Below are 17858 nucleotides of genomic sequence, written 5' to 3' on the forward strand. Positions count from 1 at the left end.
CCCCACCTTTAAGCGGCGGGTTCCAGCAGGAAAAGCTGGAGGCCGGAAAAGAGTGAGACAGGTAGCGCGCAAAAGTAAAAGTGGAACCGAGAGTGGTATGCCGCTGCTGCGGCTTATATTCAGGTGCGGCTTATAGTCCGAAAATTACGGTAGTTCATGATAACCTTTTTACCCCCTTTTCCGTCTCTGCTAGAGAGCAGGTACTTTCGTGGGAGAAAAAGGTTCCTATGTCTGATTGGCTGGGTGGATTGCAAACCACACCCCGTAAAACTCTCAAAAAGTTTTGTGAAGCCGTCCTTTTATTTTCCTTGCATTAGCATTATAAGCATTAGCCTAGCGCACAAACGCAGAGAGACTAACTTATGGCAACAGAAAATAAAACATGGGAGCGATGGAGATGAGGAGGTGTTGGCGTTTCCCAGCAGCTTCTACTGAAGCCAGTCCCCAACTCCGGGGACTTCCGGCTGGGGACTTCGGGTGGCAGTATACGCCCTGAAGTTGTTTGCGGCCTGCCAGTAAACCCAAAGCAGAAGAAGAAGTGACGTCAGCTGCTTCATTTGCCTAATCCTCCCCCAGGGACTTATTCCGGTGTGAAAGCGATCTGTACTTAGTTCATCAGAACTAAAGAGTTCTCATGAACTACATTCTGATGAACCTTTGTGGGAAAAGTACTGCGGTGTGAAAGCGCCTAAAGTGTCTAATAGTTTGTCTTTTGTAATGAAATTGTGTTTATTTCTCTTACCCAGTTTCAGTACCATTATCAGCTACATTGATGACCAGTTTGAGCGCTACCTCCATGACGAGAGCGGTCTAAATCGTAGACACATTGTTGACAATAGAGTTCACTGCTGCTTCTACTTCATTTCCCCGCTGGGCCACGGGTGAGTCCTGCTCTACATGTTCACACACCGACAGGGCTTTCAGTTAGTAAACATTTGACAAATACTTATTTTTGGTCTCTGTTTCCTGCCCACAGCCTGAAGCCCCTGGATGTCCAGTTTATGAAGGCCATTCACAATAAGGTCAACGTGGTTCCTGTCATCGCCAAGGCGGACACGCTCACCCTCAGAGAGAGGGAGAGGCTCAAGCGCCGGGTGAGGACAGTACAGTCACCTATTGTTCAACTTCACTTCCAGTTCCTGAAATAACCAGCAGCTATCATGTGCTCATGGTCACCAATGTTACCGTCCACTGTATGAAAATACTTTTTGTACTCTACTAAAACGACAGGAAGTGCCAAAAGTGATTTTGATTCAAAGAAATGTTTCTAAAATGTAATATTGGCTGGCCATGTCCAATTAGTGTTGATGGTTAATGTAGACAATTCTCTCAGTCAGCCCTGTTTTTTAACTGAGTTCTCTTTCTCACGGAGCTCAATTAGCAGTTGTGTTGAATTGGGTTGCATTGCCTGTTAGGGTAACAGGCAATGCAACCCAATTCCTTACAATGGTGACAGGATGACTCTCTTGACAGTCATCCGCCCTCTTGAGCTGGCTAGTCTTGGTTGTCATTCCAAGTTGATCTTGTGGACACCGGAAAAGCTCCCCAGCAATCCTCTGTCCGAGTGATTCAATCTTATGCACGCAAAAAACTGCCCACAGTTGACACCTATTGCAGCGGAATGATTCTGTTTCTGAATCGGAATTCCTTTATTTGTCCCGCAACAAGGACATTTAAGGTATTACAACAGCAGAAGTGTTAGTGCATATCAAGTCAAAAGAATAGACCTGCATTTCAAATTAAAAAGTAGGTACACGTTATTAATAATAAAAACACAGTAAAAACAGATAACAGTTGAGTACACCATGGTAAAAAAGAAGCACTGCATATATTGAGTTTAAAAGTGACTTTATAAAATGATAGAAGTAGCTCGTATTGTTTACAGATTTTAGATCAATTGAAAGAAAAATAAAGCGTAAATTGCACAAGGGTATATTGCACCAAGTTTTATATTCACAGGATTATATTTTCTGTTAAGAGAGAGCATCTGGGTAAAGGTCCAGTTCGACCTGGTGAGTCTAAGATCCTCCTCCATAACGTCCTCTGCACCTGTATGTAATGTACAAGCAAGGAAAACCGAGTTTTGTTTTTAGATATTTTTTGCTTCAAACCTAGAACCGGTTTAGGAAATTCAGTTTGTAAGTGGAATCTAGCGCATCCCCTGGCTACCCAGAGGCGGAGACTACAAACTGACGTAGATTGTACGTTGTCACTGTCACATCAAATGTCGCTGGATGCAGAAAGTACAATAGCAGAACATTTTCTCTGTCAATATAGCAGGCACTGAGGAATTCAATTGCTTCAATTAACCATATTTACCTTTAACACTGTTTACTGACATTCACAGGACACTATTAGTTTGAATTGACAGTAAACAGTATACAAAGTAATATAGGGTGATTATAACGTGTTTTCTACTGTCTTCTTGGTAAGGTGCTGGATGAGATTGATGAGCACGGCATCAAGATCTACCACCTTCCTGATGCTGAGTCTGATGAGGATGAAGATTTCAAAGAGCAGACCAGGATCCTGAAGGTAAACTCTCCACTTCCTGCTCAACTTATCAGCCCTTATTTATTGTTTCGTTATCATGCCGATGAAATGTTAAGTTAGGTTATGTCCATTCAAGTGGTCCATTTGCTCTGTGTTTTAAATGTCATCAACCACTCCTCTTTTCCAGGCCAGCATCCCTTTTGCAGTTGTGGGATCCAACCAGCAGATTGAGGCCAAAGGGAAGAAGGTGAGGGGCCGCCTGTACCCCTGGGGGGTGGTGGAGGTGGAGAACCCAGAGCACAACGACTTCCTCAAGCTGCGGATCATGTTGATGTGAGTTGCAGATTTGTACATTTGAGTAATAAGAAAGAATGACAATGAGAGTTCCTGACCTGCCTAACTTTGTATATTGTGCTACAAATGTTGCAAGTGTTGCTATCTTGGAGAAGTGGTTAGTTTGGCAGGTTGACACAAAAATGAAACATCCATTTTGGTAACTTATCTGCAGCCTTCCCTTTTGCTAGGCCATCTGCGTCCTTCTAAGGAATGAGCCTAGGAGTATACAAGGTCCTTTTGAACACGCACATATGGTGTCTACTACTACTACGTCGGGGCAGAGAAGAAAAGTAGTATTGTTCCCAATACAACAATCGCCCCAAACTTTTGATTTTCTTACCTTACAATGAACCCTTCATATCTACCTAGGGAGTGGGTCCTTTTCCACTTTGTCTGCTATTTTGCACCACCATTTTTTAAAAAGTAGCTCAGAAGGGCCAAGCGAATACCACAGTCTTGCAAAGGGAAGCCTGGGCGAGGGTTTATTAGCCGTTGCAATCCTCAACAGCAAAGCCAGATTGTGCACAAATCCTGCTCACCATCCGTAAGTAATTATTGGTTGGCGACCTTTTTTCTCCCACAGAACCCACATGCAGGACCTACAGGAAGTGACCCAGGACCTCCACTACGAGAACTTCCGCTCGGACCGCCTCAAACGGGGTGGCAGGTTGTCCTCCCATGGTTACATTCTGCCTCTGTCTCCTGCGTACGTACCTGTCTGTCCGCTTGCTTCACTGCACCTCCCCCACCTCACACAGCAAAACCTTACAGTAGACTTATGTCATTATTACAGTAGTGTTTTAAACAAACAACACAGAAATGACGCCACAGATGTTACAGTAATAAAACATCCAGGCTTGTGTACAAGGAAGCTAGAAACACTTGTGCTCGATGGATTCGCGTTATCGTTCTTTTGTCTATCTACAGTTCAATATTTAGCTAGTATCATTCTGTAGCTGCAACTCATAATTTTGCATGTTCATGACATCATTTAGGCCTTGGTAGCGCAGCAGTGGCTTTAATGCTGTGTGCATAGCAGGTTTTAGAGGGTTAGCTCATAGCTAAATAGCATGTATAGTTGAGTAGAGGTCATAAACATAGTGCGGACATATCATCATTTAACCCCCCGATGTAGACCCAAAATCTTTTAGCCTTTCTTCTAAAGCCTGGCCAGGATAAGGCATTCTTCACATCTTTCCAAAGATGGCTGTCTGCTGGAGGTATCGTTATATTTTTGTTTTCATCTGGGGGAGGAAACGCTGTCCCCCCGACTCCTCACACTCTCTTGAGTCTTCTTTCTTTCATCTCTTTGTAGTTATTTGTTGTAGCTGCCCACTCTTCACTTTGCAAGAACAACTAACCCACTGATCCCCTCTTCACCTTCTCAATGTGGCTTCTTGTCAACTTTGCCTAATGCTACTTAAAATAGTTCAACGTGCACTTTCGGGAAACCACCGACTCACTGCACTGATGCTTCACTAAACTTAATGATTCTTTGCTTGATTGTTATACATTCTGCATAGATATAAGAGGTTGTGTTATCAGTGTGTACCATCACGGAAACATCCAAACTAACTAAAGCCGTGTTGATGCAGAAAGGGCCCGGAGCCGGAGGAAACGGACAAGGACATGATCCTGCAGGAGAAGGAGGCTGAGGTGAGACACTTCATACATGACACTACTTTAGGCTTCTGAAAAATACATTATTTTATTTATTATTTTTCATAGATTTACCCTTGGCATTGACCAGATTTCTTAAAGGAAGAGTTTCACATTTTTGGATATACACTTTTTTTCACTTGAGACAAATGTTATAATTGCCATTTTGTTGTTATCCAGCAAAATACATTACACAAAACTATACCCCACCCCCCCCCAAAAAGAAAAAGTTATACAATAAATAAATTTGAAAAATTGGTTTTAGTTTTTTGGTTTAGATGAGAAGAACAAAGCCACTCATCTCTGTATTTAATATGAGGCAAAAAGTTGTAGCATAAAGACAGGTGAACTATCAGAGTGCACTCAGTACAATGCAGACATCCTCCAGGATTGCTGCTGCTGTAATGTTTGAGAACAAACCACAATTGTTTTAATCTAGACCGCAGCTGTCAAGTAAGCTCCTGTGTGACAGTGTTCGCCCGCCACTGAGGTATTGAACCTCAGTGGCGCATGAAGGAGCAGCCAAATTGTGTGTGCATTCCTTTGGATCTGTTTTCACATCAACACTGACTCATACGATTGACAGTCTTCATTCCTCATTTTATCGGAAACCTGATTAGAAAGAAAATGTAATTTGTATAGCACTTAGAAAAAATACATTATACATTAAAACTGATAGAAACAATAAGTAAACAGCATTTAAAAAGTGCCGTTAGAATGAATCAAATAAAAAAACAAGGTCAGATAATAAAAACTAATGGTAGTACGATTCAATGAATTAAATCATAAAACCCTAAAATGTGAAGTTTTGTGAAAAAGAATTGACTTGAAGCCTAAAAGTCAGAGTCAAAGCTGAGACTGCAGAGTCGGTTTGAAAGAGCTGCATAGGAAAATGAAACCTCATCTGTCTGCAGTGCACTGAAGGAAAAACTCAGGTACAGGAACAAAACCCTTCTTTAGCAGAAACACGTTTCCAAACTGAAGCGAGTTTTATGATGAGTCAACAGTAAATACAAATGATAAAATATACTTTACAATAAATAAATACCCACAACCATGAGTTGTCCTTAAGCACACAATATGAGTCTGGTGGTTCTAGTAGTATGTAAGATCAGCTGCAGAGACACATGACTGAACAAATAATCTGCCTCCAACTCAAGAAAGCTATTTCTGTAAGCTTTACCTGAGCTGGATTTAAAAGAAAAAAGAACACTTTGACATAGCCAGGCTAGCTGTTCCAGTCCATATGCTAAGCTAAGCTAACCCCCTGCAGGTAAACGTAGGTTACAGACATGAGTTTCTATTTTGTCATTATTTGTTATGGATGAATTACACTTTGAAACCTAGGAACAATGAAACATGTCAAGTAATTGTTCCTGTTGTGTTAAGCTAGCAAATGATTCACAGTTGGTTTCTGTTGAATTCTTCATAGTCGGAGTTGTTACTAGTCAATGATTTCTAACTGGCATTAATAAGAAAACATTCAGTAAGACACCTCTGAATCTCAGCCGAGTGAATGTGCTGTGTGTGGAGTGCAGTTGTCCAACATGTTGCTCTGTGTTGCACAGCTGAGACGAATGCAGGAGATGATCGCCAAGATGCAGCTGCAGATGCAGAAGCAGGGCGACGGAGAGGGCGACGGCCAACATGTGTGAAGAGTCAACGGTAGGACAACACCCCTGGCCCTGTTATGGCTTTTCCCTTTCCTGTAATGTGTTTGAAGCAAGTTGTTGTAAATGGTCTGCAAAGGCTAATATTCCCAAAGACCTTACTATATACCTCTTTATTTAAAGACCTCAAATACTGTAAAACATGTTAACTTTGTTCAATTCAAATGGCTCAATTGTTCTTGTGAATGTTGTTTTAAATAGTGATAGAATGTTGGCTTTTTTTATTTGTATATAGGTTTATTTCATATTCTGTAACCAGCAGCAGCTTCTCAAAAGCTTACAATATACTGCTTATATATAAAGAAATACATTGATATTGAGCAGTGTATTGGTCCGGCCCTGCACCGCAGTCCCAGTTTTACTTCTGATACATAATGACATCACTAACAGTCACGCTTCTATTGGCTAGCGCTCCAACATGTTGTACGTGATGGGCTAGGGGGCGGGAAATCTCTGCAGCACAAAGTATGAGAGAAAGAAAGAGCTTTTGGACATTAAAGCATGGAGACGTGTCAGAGTAGAGGAACTAAATACTGATACGATCCTGAACATGAGCAGAATGTCCTCTTTAACTTAAATACCTAGATTGTGAGCTTGTGTTGATGCTAACATGTTCTTTTCCCCTGTAGGTGTTCGGGCCGCTGCTCCAGTTTGACTGAGGACGGATGATAGCTGAGAACGTGTAAAGGCATCCTGGTTATTGCCACAATTTTTTATTCCAATCCATTACAGGATCTGGAGTCATTTTTTTTATACATACAGTAAAGTATATTTAAACAGTGTTATGTTTATATATTTCCACACGGTTCTATTTCTTTCTTTATTTGCTTTTGCCAGTCACTCAAATTAAGTCATGTGACCCATCTTCTGAAAAGGTGGCATATCTTTGATACAAACTGTTACTTTTTGTTGCTATTTAGAAAACCAAAGTACTGTTACTTGTTTTCTGGAACATCTCTGAAAACACGTGCTAACTCATTTGGGAGAGTGAACTATGGGACAACTGGTAGCTTTTTCCGCCATTGTTAGGCCCTTTTTGTGGTATTCCTTTTGTTCCTCTGTCTATAAATGACACCTTAAGTTTCCAATTCATAGTCCACCTCGCTCATTGTTAAAAAATTAGCCCAATCATGTGCATACAAGTCGACCAAGGTCAGATTTTCCAGTGAATTGTCCCTCCTTTCCTGTCAAAGTCTCCATTGGTGCAGTTCTCAGATCAGTGTATTTTAAATATGATGGCATCCAAGTGAAAGTCTTCCTATAGACAAATGAAGGACTTTCAAATGAGGTGCGGTGCCTCTGTTTGGTGCTCTCCATCAACTAGAAGTCATTCCTCCATGTTTCCTCTACAATGTCAAGTGAAGTCATGTGCCAAGCAGCGTTGTTTCGTTGATGCAGGGAGAGGTAGCAGTCCCTACTGCCGAGTACTCTGTGGTTCCCTGACCACAGATTTAAAAAAACGACTCAATGAGGTCGGTGTAGCCAACGTTCCCCTCACCGGCCAAGATGTGAGTTCTCGACATTCCTCTTTGTGCTGTTTTTACCCACTTTTAAAGCACCAAATATTGTTCTTGATGCATATATTGTAATAAGTTTAATAAACTTTATTAATCTCTTCTGTGATTTGAGGCTCTTTTTTTTGTATTTATCTACCTGGTCTAGCATAACACTGAGTTAAAGCTTAACATGTTCCCACATTGACATCAGCCTCTGCTACGGTGTTTTATTTCAGTGAGATGAGTTGCCTCGGGGAGACAAATCCACTGTGAGATTTTCTTTACTAAGTGTCTGTAATTACAGTTTAGTGTGAACAAATTATCTGAAACAATCTTCTTCTTTTTTGAGAAAGGAGGAAATTAAAATGGCAAAAAACGAATCAGACGTCAACAATTTACTGTCTTAACAAAAGTAATGTCAAATATGATTTGGTTTATTGAATTGATATTGTTTGATTTAAGTTATTCAATAATTGAAGAGATTACTGACGTCTCTGCATTCTCTTTCACAAAATAATGCAGCTGTCCTTGCCATTATAAAACTGATAATATAAATTAAATTGTGTGTTTGTGCATTTATTTAACCATAGTGATGTCATTATGTTACAGAAGTAAACAAAGGAGTCCAATGGAGGCGTTTCAGGCAGGGAGGCAATGTTTGTAATTGAGCATTAAGCAGAGCAAAACCAAGGAGACACTGAACAGGATGTGACATTTTCCATAGACTTTATTATAGTTTTTTCTTCTCAATCTAACAGGTATACACAACGCTCTAAATGTCATGGCTTTTTTGTTTTAAATACTCTCCGCTCTTAAAGGAAAAACTGTAAAAATATTTAATTATAACTAATTAAAAGATCTCTCGGGGGGACAGGACTGGGAAAGGTGCAAAGATACGAGGGGTGGAGGGGTGGGGGTCTTCTGTGGTCCTTATCGGGGGGGTCTGGGAGACAGAAAAGGAAGGGGGTTGAGTTACATCCAGCTGGGCTTTCACCGTGAAGAAGGGGTGGTGTTACCATTTAAAGAAAACCTGGAAGAAGGACAGGAAGTGGATTAGTCACAGTACAATATCTCTGTTGCACAAAGCTCCTTCCACAGACCCACCTGCACACTCTCTCCATCATGTGTGTGACCAGGCGGTCGGAGATGCCTGGGCACGACTCCTCAGCCAGGTTGAAGGCGTTCTCCAGCTCCTCGATGGCTCCTACACCCCCCCCACTCGCCCGCCGTTTCTCCTTCAACTAGTAGAAGAGGAACAATCTATTAGAAATAATCTTGTTTTTATGTGCAATGAAACACAATGACTGTCCAGGGCTTCATTTAACAAGCAGGTATTGGTTTGGTTTTCTCAGCTGAGCTTCACGCTTTCATGCTCTTTCCTTTTTAATTCTGACAAATATATAAGCTACTTGAACCCTAGTATATCATAGTATATCATCTGATTTTCCAGACACAATTTAGTACTCTATATTAAAGCCTGCTCTTGCTGTTCTTCTCTCAAAGCTCTTCACTCCCCCTCCCCACCGCCTACCTCTCTGAAGATGGGTGTTACCAACGCAGACAAGCACTGTGACTTGGGTTGCCTTTTCACTGAGTCTCCTGACTGTTGAGAGGAGAAAGAGTGTCAGAAAAAAACACAAAAGATTGGACTCTGTGTGAGTGTCAGTTTGCTGTGTGTGTGTCTTACCTCTGAATCTGTGTGTGTGTAGCCTTTCTGTAATTTGCTCAGAGTGGTGGGTCGGACTGTGGGGAAGGTCCACATGGGACACGTGTCCACATCACCATCAGCATCCCTGAAGGAAGGACAGAAAGACAACAAATAGGTAGTTAATATGAGGGACACAAACATGTATGGAATTATTTCAGTATGTCCACCAGGAGATTGATTGAGTGTGTGTGTGTGTGTGTGTGTGTGTGTGTGTTCGTCTGTTTATGCCTGATCTCATAAACTACTGGATCCATTAGCATCATATCTTTGTGCTCATTTATGACTGTATGCTTAGGAACAAGCTTCAGTTTTAGACATGGTGTTTGGGTGACAGCTAGTGGAACTACGGTCAAAGCAGGAATAAGGGTTTCTGTTCAGAGGAAGCCAAGCGCTAGGGCCCCTTTCCCACTAAAGCAGTTCCAGGGCCAGTTCGGAGCTAGTGCCCGATTAAGCACCGGCTCTTCCCGTTTCCACCGCAGCAGGGCCGGATCTTGGCCCAGAGAACCGGTTCTTATCTGGCTCCGCTCGACTGCCCGTCCAGAAAACCAAGAACCAAATATGTCACACTTACGTCGGAGGGGGGTGCAGGGGGGCAGAGCAAAGTGAACGTGACCACACACTTATTTATAAAGTGAGGCAACACTAACCAAGTGTGATGCTGAACCACACTAATAAACATTGAATCCCCTCACTCTGTCGTTGTGTCCCTGAGACACTTCACCCCAAATGGCTCCTGTGGGAATTGTCCACAGTATTGAGTATGTAAGTCGCTTTGGATAAAAGCGTCTAACAAGTAACATGTAATGGAATGGAATGGAATGGAAGAGTATAACGTTGGAGAAGTAGTTATTTAATTGAATCTGGCTTCGTATGATTAAAAGCAACACGATCATCAACCCGACGCAGTACCACATTGTTGTGGTTGTGACCGGCGTTGCTGAGAAAATCAGCCACGTAAATGGTGATGTCATGACGCAGCACCAGTCTGGCTCTGGACGGTGGAAACACAACTGGGGCTAAAAGAAGAACCAGTTCGGAACCAGAAGAGCACAAGCAAGGAGCTAGAACTAGAACTGGTTTGGTGGGGAAGGGGTATAAGTGCATTTTAACGTGACACCATGATTTTTCAGATCATTTCTTTTTGCTACCTTCAAAGACAAAGGCAAAGAGAGAGTGCATAGGCTTTTCAAAACTGAGTCTTTAAATCACCAGTTTATTTTGACAACGGTGAAAACTGGACTAGTCAACATTCTGTTGAGTTTGCATGAAGTGGGTTTTACCCTGAGCTAACAAAGGAAGTATGCTTCTCTTAGTTGGTGAAATAGAGAATTCAGAAGTCTGTGTATTTTGATCTTTAATAAGGAGAAAACATTTTGTGAGTTTATTAAGATTTTTTCTTTCTTTAGACTAATAAAAGCTATTGGACTTGAAATCTAAAAGACGTGTTTGTGTAAACGTGTTCTACTCGCAGCCACTCCAAATAACTGTCTATTCCAGAAATTGAGGATAGATAATGGGTGATTTTCCAGAATAAAGAATAGAAAACCAAGCTCAGTATCAGCAATGAACATGTATGTAATGTTCCTATTAGCAATTGGAAGCCCCTTCGCTTAGTCTGATGCAAACTCTAATAGGCAACACATACATGTTCATTGCTGATAGCACTTGGTTGGTATCTTTGTTTCTAGAAAATCACTTATTTATCCTCAAATTCTGATGAGTTTTTAAGGTGGCTGTGAGTAGATCCTTTGGAACATGTTATGAATGTGTTTTTGCAGACTCACATATCCGAGTCGTCGGAGCTGGACTCCTCCCCGTGGCCCTCAGACTTCCAGCGGCGGTAGCGGTCGATGAGCTCCGTCAGGTAGGCCGTCTTCTTGGTGTAGCGCGTGATGAACTTGTGCTTTACGAGCTCTTTGGCTGTCGGCCTCTGTGCACGCACATCATACACATAGGCAGAAAAGAAGTTTACAATCAATGACTGTCTGTATAAGACTACACTGCAGTGGTGTCTCAAAAGCTAAATGCTAAGAAAGGCTGATGTGCTAACTTGCTAATATGACTACATTTAGTTTTTATATTTGAGAGAGCACAGATCACATTCTAAAACCAAATGGATGCCATCCAATCACACATATACTTTGTAGGAACAATGATCAAAGTCCGGGTCATGTCTGATCCGGGGGGGGGGGGGATGCAGGTATATTACTTACAAAACGAGGGTCTTTATTTAGACAGGCCTCCACAAACTCTTTGAAGGGCTTGCTGTAGGGGCCCTCTAGTGTGGGCGGAGTGTTTTTGGGGATGAGGAAGAGGACCCTCATGGGGTGGAGGTCTGAGTTAGGAGGCTCCCCTTTAGCCAGCTCGATAGCAGTGATACCCAGGGACCAGATATCAGCCTGAGGGGGGGAGACGTGGTAGGTAAGGGGTGTGAACTTAACATCAAATAAAACGACCTGGATTCAAAGGTTCTTCCAATGTTGAAAATGTCATGTTGTGTCTGCTTATCAGTAGGCATAGGAGAACATTCAACTAATATGAAGATGAACAGTACATGTATAACAACTAAAAGATAATAATGTAAGTTATGCTAGTAAGGCAAAAAGCAGTGCTAAAAAAACCAGTGCTAAAAAACAATAGTCAAATTGATCCTATGGGGAAATAACTACAAACTTTATGAAAAATAAGTCAATGTAAAAAAAAAGGTGTCAAAGGTAAGAATGTAACCAAGTCATGTACAGGGAAAACATACTAATGCAATAATAGCAGAACATTAAAAGAGTACAAATACAGATCACAATACGATTGACTATAACCTCATATCATCATTTTAAAAATGAACCAGACTCTGAAAGTCAGATTTTTATTCTAGAAATAAACATTAGTGGCTAGCTAATACAAGTTAATATAAGAATTAGTGATTGTCATATATTTGTGTAATCTTGTAAAAATATTCCTAGACTTTATATTTTATTTTTAAAAGATAAATAATACTTAAGAAATATGAACATTTCATGTCATGATCATCCCTTAAATACCTTGGAATAGCTTAACCTTACATTAAGTTAGGAAACAAGTATTTTTGATTATCCCAAAGTGAGGAGGACTGATCCTTTATACTGGATCATTGTTTTAAATACATTGGAATTGTTCTAACATGACACAAGCTAGTTAGCTTTTTTAAAGTGTTAGGGTTAGGGTTTTATCACCATCTGCAATAAAATCATTGTCTAATCCCTACCATCAGTGCCTTCAACAATAACTTTCTATTTATAGGTGTGATGTTCTACCAAAATGATTCATCTTTTCACCCAAAAGTGAGAATCTAAACGAAGCAGACATAACACAGTGCTCTCACAGCAGAAACACAGCTGTGTGTGTGTGTGTGTGTGTGTGTGTGTGTGTGTGTGTGTGTGTGTGTGTGTGTGTGTGTGTGTGTGTGTGTGTGCGCTCCACACACTCTGCCTCACCTTGAAGTCGTAGGCCGACTGTTTGATCACCTCCGGAGCCATCCAGAAAGGCGTGCCCACAAACGTGTTCCTCTTAATCTGAGTGTCCGTCAGCTGACCTGCCACCCCGAAGTCCGCCAGCTTCACCTCGCCCTGCTCCGACAGCAGCACGTTGGCAGCTGGAGGAGGAGAGGCAGGAGGAGAGGGAGGGAGAGAGGGAGGAAGAGAGGGAGGGAGAGAGGGAGGAGGATAGGGAGAGAGGGAGGAGGAGAGGGAGGAGGAGAGGGAGGGAGGGAGAGAGGGAAGAGGAGAGGTTGTTCAAATACAAGGAATGGTTCACACAAGGAATGAATAAAGTGAACTGTTATCCTGCATGAAGGATGGGGCATCATTTGAAGTCATTGGGTTTTTTAACACCATATAAATGTCATTCAGGTGTATTTCTTTGTCAAAGTCTAACCATTTGACATTAGCTTAACAGATTGAAAGGCTAAAATAGGGATGGGTGGTATATGATTTTATTTTGGTTTGAGATAAAATACATTCACAATAAGTTGGTTGTGATGAATTTACAAAATCTTAAACATTCTGAGTGTCCTGCTACGAGCGATGGCCATCTAGTTTGCTTTTATTGCAATATAACCTCCTGCAAATTCCCATTTATTACTATGGTGTACATATCTGCTATTTCGTTTCAGGTTTTGACTTATTGTGTTATTAACAACGTGTGCGTACTCAGCCATTCCCCCCCCTCACTTTATCTGCACTATCTGCTGTTGTAATCATGTACATTTCCCCGTCGCGGGACACATAAAGGATTTCTGATTCTGATAACAGAATTGAAAAATAAATATAGGAATTATGTAAATACCAAATCACACAATATTGCTTTAAAATAAAAAAAAAGTCTCCTTAATTACTCAACTCTGTGTCCTTATTTATACAAAATGTAAGATACAAACACCTACAGAACAGCTGAGAAATGTTAGAGCTCACAGATGGTGTTCATACACTCATGCAGGCTGGTGGCATATTTCAGCGTGTGTCCAGCATCTGCTTCAGACTGGACACATGTTGTTCGCCGGTAGCTTTGACATCAAAGCATTTCAAGTTAATACAGAATACTGATGCAAATGAGCTCTGAACATCACTCTGTTGACATCTTTAAATGTCTTGTATTGTCTGTCCAAAACCCAAAGATAGTCAATTTAATGTTATGAACAGGAAAACGTCCTTATTTGAGAGGCTGAAATCAGCTTATTTTTTCTGTTGAGCAACAAATCCATTAGGCAACTACTGTAATAGGGAGGTGGAGAGATAATCTCTTACCATAACTGTACGGAAACATATTTGATTGGTGATTTAAGAGGCGCTGGATTATTTACAATGTATTATCTGTTTTATAAGTATGTTATCAATATCAAATGTTGAAGTAATCACTGTTATTGTCTATGCTGGTATATCAAAATATCCCTACTCTGAATGATGAGAAGATATCTGGCTTTGTAGCAGGAAAACACTGTAGAATGATATGAATTCATATGTATAAGATGCTTAGTGATAGAGAGTGCTTATTACCTTTGATATCTCTGTGGATCTTCCTTTCTGAGTGCAGATACTCCAGCCCCTTCAGGATCTCTCTCAGTATAGTAGCAATGTACGTCTCTTCAAGAGGTCCTGGACGCAGCTAGAGAAGAACAAACAAATATATATATATTTTAAAAAGGTGGAAGTGAAAGAAAGAACCAAGAACTGCTCAAGGTTTCCTCATGTAAATAAAAACTTTTTATAAAAGCGATTTAAATATATAAGTCTTCTTACCAGATCCAGAGCAGATCCTCCACCTAAATACTCCATGATAATCCACAGCTTGGTCCCCTGACAGGAACAATATTAGATTAAAGACGTCCAAGATTATTATGATTTATTTTCAAAACTGCATTCAGATGAAATACTACGGAAGAGAACAAGAGCCAAATGTAATTTATTTTTTAAATACATTTCTTATTGTGACTTTTTCCTCAGAATTCGGATTTAACAGACAGAAATTATTTTGTAAGATCTAAAAAAAAAAATCACATGTGGCCCAAATCCTCTTCCGTAGAAAGCATACAACACACTTTGTTTTGTTTTATTTATATTGTATGTAAAAAAAAAAATGTTGAAAGTACAAATAAATAAAAAGTTTTAAAAAATGTGAACGATTTGCCCTGACATGTTGATGTCTGCAAATAATCTGTATCACTTTTTAACTTGTGTCTCACCTTCAGGTATGATCCATAATACTTGGTAACGAATGGACTATCGCACTGGCTCAGCACCGTGATCTCCTGTTGAATGTCTTCGATCTCGTCCTCCGCCTCCTCCAGATCGATAATTTTAATGGCCACCACCTCCTTTGTGCGGTTGTTGATGCCTTTGTAGACCTCCCCGAAGGACCCCTTCCCGATCCGCTCCTGCTTGGTGAAGTACTCCTCGGGGTCCAACCGGGTGTTCTGACCCAGTGACAGAAAGCATTGAATTATTATGAAGTGTTTGTCATGGTGACTGTAGGGGCTTATTTGTGTGTGTCTCTAGCGCAAAAGCATATGACTTGTTTTATATGAATGTCCTTTTATAGAAGGATCATTTCAAAGTGACAGTAGGGCAGGGCAATATATTGATATCTTGATATGAAACTACATCACTTCTTAGAAGGGCCCTATTGTGCTTTTTGTGGATATCCCTTTCCTGTAGTGTGTTATAGAAGTTTCCGTGCATGGTCTGCAAAGACTAAAAGTCTGTTTTAATGTATTATAATATTAGTTAGGGTATCGAGACTATATGATGAGCTATATGATGAGCTAACCCCGCTGCAGCATCAATCTTCTCATCTAACTCATTCCTAAATCTTTGGTGTTTTCCACAAGTTCTCCACATATACCATGGTGGAAAGGTTGGTATGACTTATTATTGCATAGTTGTGTAGTTATTCTTTCTTTCTTTCAGAGGGTTTGGTTTATTGTTGTTTTATTGGCATTTTATCAGACGATCAAAGTTCTTGCCCATCCCTTAATTGCTAACTAAAGGTTTTTAGAGGCCCTATTTCTTCAGGGTTTTCCCTTTCCTGACGTCTGTTCTATAGGTTTGTGTGCATGTAAGTGTTCTGCAAAGGTTACAATCCATGTGTTCCTCTCCCACACACTCCCCCCCTGCCTGAAACACCTTCTTTGGTATACTTTGTTTTCTTCTGTACATGGTGACATCACTATGTAACAATATGGTGCTTCTATTGGCTAGCGCTCCAACACATTGTACTTGATAGGCTAAGGGGCGGGAGGTCTCTAAGAGGTTGACCAGTCACAAGTATGACACAAATAAAGCACTTTTTGAACATTAAAGTAGTAGTTACAGTAGACTAGAGGCACAACATATACATATGAACCTCAGAATGAGCATAATAGGGCCCTTTTAATATGGCATAAGTGTTGTGTGGATTAAAATGCTGAAGTTATGTAATTTTCTGAACTGAACAGACTGTTTTAGTTGTTTTATTATTTGCCTTTACCAATTTGTTGTTATCATATACACATTACTATTGATTTTTTGTTGAAAATGTCATTGTATAAATGTTTTTTGAATCCCAAATGGTCAACCCAAAGATATTGTTGCAATAACGTAATAATACATATTCTCCACGTATCGACCCAGCCCTACATGACATCTGTTAGCCTACATAAAAATGATCTAATTCACTGCTGTAATATAAAAACTTGATCTGATTCTTATCTGTGTCCATGAACCCATCTCTTCAGTCACTGCCTGTATAATAACTGGACTGTAGATCGAACTTTGTGCCAATATGTCATTCAAGTGACACCCAACTTATAGGTTCAGTGGTTTTCTCTTTGCATAACAGAAATTAGTTATCATTTAACAGAGTAGGAGAGGAGGCCCTTAATGAAGTCAATTCCTTTCAAAAATATTGTAATGTCTGCAGTATGTGATAATGGCAAGACTAAAACAATGGAGACATTTCAAACTTTACTGTATACTGTTATAAGGTCTAATGACATTGTTTCACCTGATGCTGCCGAAATAAATGAGTACATAAGTGTGTGTATATGCTAGGTTTTTGTCACTTGCATTGATAGCTTAGACCCCCTCCCCACCTATTAATGGAGAGCCTGACAGTCATGGGGGTTCGACTTGTCTTGGACCTTAAAGGGAGGTGACAGTCGGTTAAAAGAGGATTTTTGTACCTGGTTCTGCATGTCTCGAAGGTGTGCCATCCTCTCTGCCGGTTGGACGGGACCGGGACAGCCACAGCTCTGTCTTTCCGAGGTTACCGAATGGTCCTTTCGGGTGTTTCCTCCCCTCTTAGCTGTCTAGGAAGCTAGCTAGGTGGCTAGCCAACTAGATAAACACCCAGTCTGCTGGCTTTAACGGGGCTGTCACTCCTCGCTCTGTTTTCGGCCTCCGAGTCCAACGGAGGACTGAGTGGCCCGGCGAGACAACAAGCTGTTAACCGAGAGACTCCATTTGTGACGAACAAGAAGATGAAATGCTCCCTGCGTCTATAAATATTTAATTCATTTCAAGGAACGCTTAGCCTGTTGTTCATTTGAAGCTTGAGGAGGACAAAATAATGGCCCAGCCGGAGGACGCATGCGCAGTGGGATCCAAGAAGGTGGAATTGTGGGAGGTGTATTTCTAAACTGTCCATCCAAAATAACTGAAGAAAACACTTACATTTAGATGCTGTCGCAGACATTCATGATTAAAATATACCAAATACTTTAAGTAAATCTACTGAATTAAGTCAAATGTTTAGGTAAGTGTACTTTTTAAAATAGCCTATCTACATGTTATGCTACTCTCTACAGATGGGAATACTGTTATTTTTTACTACACAACATTAGTTTGATGAATTTAGTTAGTAGTTAATTTTCAGATGAATATATATATTTTTTAAACAACATTTAATGAGTATTAAATGAGGAACATTGTATTGCTGTGCAATAATGTAAACAACCCAAAAGTATAATATAAAAATATAATGGAATAT

General features: G+C 40.6%; 2 protein-coding genes across 2 annotated transcripts; one reads left to right on the top strand and one right to left on the bottom strand.

Moving 5' to 3' along the window:
* Positions 1 to 746: 746 nt before the first annotated feature.
* Positions 747 to 7781, top strand: LOC104959815 (septin-2-like; the record flags this gene model as incomplete). Its single annotated transcript, XM_010787725.1, has 8 exons — positions 747 to 881; positions 977 to 1094; positions 2434 to 2535; positions 2681 to 2826; positions 3413 to 3535; positions 4425 to 4485; positions 6057 to 6153; positions 6788 to 7781. Coding segments are annotated over 7 exons (772 nt in total), but the record flags the coding sequence as incomplete, so codon positions are not given.
* A 582-nt stretch (positions 7782 to 8363) lies between these two features.
* stk25b (serine/threonine kinase 25b) lies at positions 8364 to 17452 on the bottom strand. Its single transcript, XM_010787722.1, has 11 exons — positions 17053 to 17452; positions 15076 to 15306; positions 14633 to 14689; positions 14390 to 14498; positions 12833 to 12990; positions 11576 to 11761; positions 11147 to 11292; positions 9342 to 9447; positions 9186 to 9257; positions 8759 to 8895; positions 8364 to 8684 (listed from the first exon to the last, which is right to left on the bottom strand). Exons 1-11 carry the CDS (start codon positions 17080 to 17082, stop codon positions 8645 to 8647), a joined length of 1272 nt encoding a protein of 423 aa, XP_010786024.1. The 5' UTR covers positions 17083 to 17452; the 3' UTR covers positions 8364 to 8644.
* Between the last annotated feature and the right edge of the window lie 406 nt (positions 17453 to 17858).

Source organism: Notothenia coriiceps, unplaced genomic scaffold (assembly GCF_000735185.1).
Source record: "Notothenia coriiceps isolate Sejong01 unplaced genomic scaffold, NC01 NC01_scaffold00031103, whole genome shotgun sequence".
NCBI classification, from domain to species: Eukaryota; Metazoa; Chordata; class Actinopteri; order Perciformes; family Nototheniidae; genus Notothenia; species Notothenia coriiceps.

What these genes read in the sequence shown, in the direction of transcription:
- stk25b (XM_010787722.1), bottom strand. Translation starts at nt 17,082, where the DNA reads ATGGCACACCTTCGAGACATGCAGAACCAG. An exon ending in TTCGAGACATGCAGAACCAG is followed by an intron (nt 15,307 to 17,052) that starts GTACAAAAATCC and finishes TCACTGGGTCAG; the next exon opens with AACACCCGGTTGGACCCCGA. An exon ending in AGCTCCGACGACTCGGATAT is followed by an intron (nt 9,448 to 11,146) that starts GTGAGTCTGCAA and finishes TCCTTCCTTCAG; the next exon opens with GGATGCTGATGGTGATGTGG.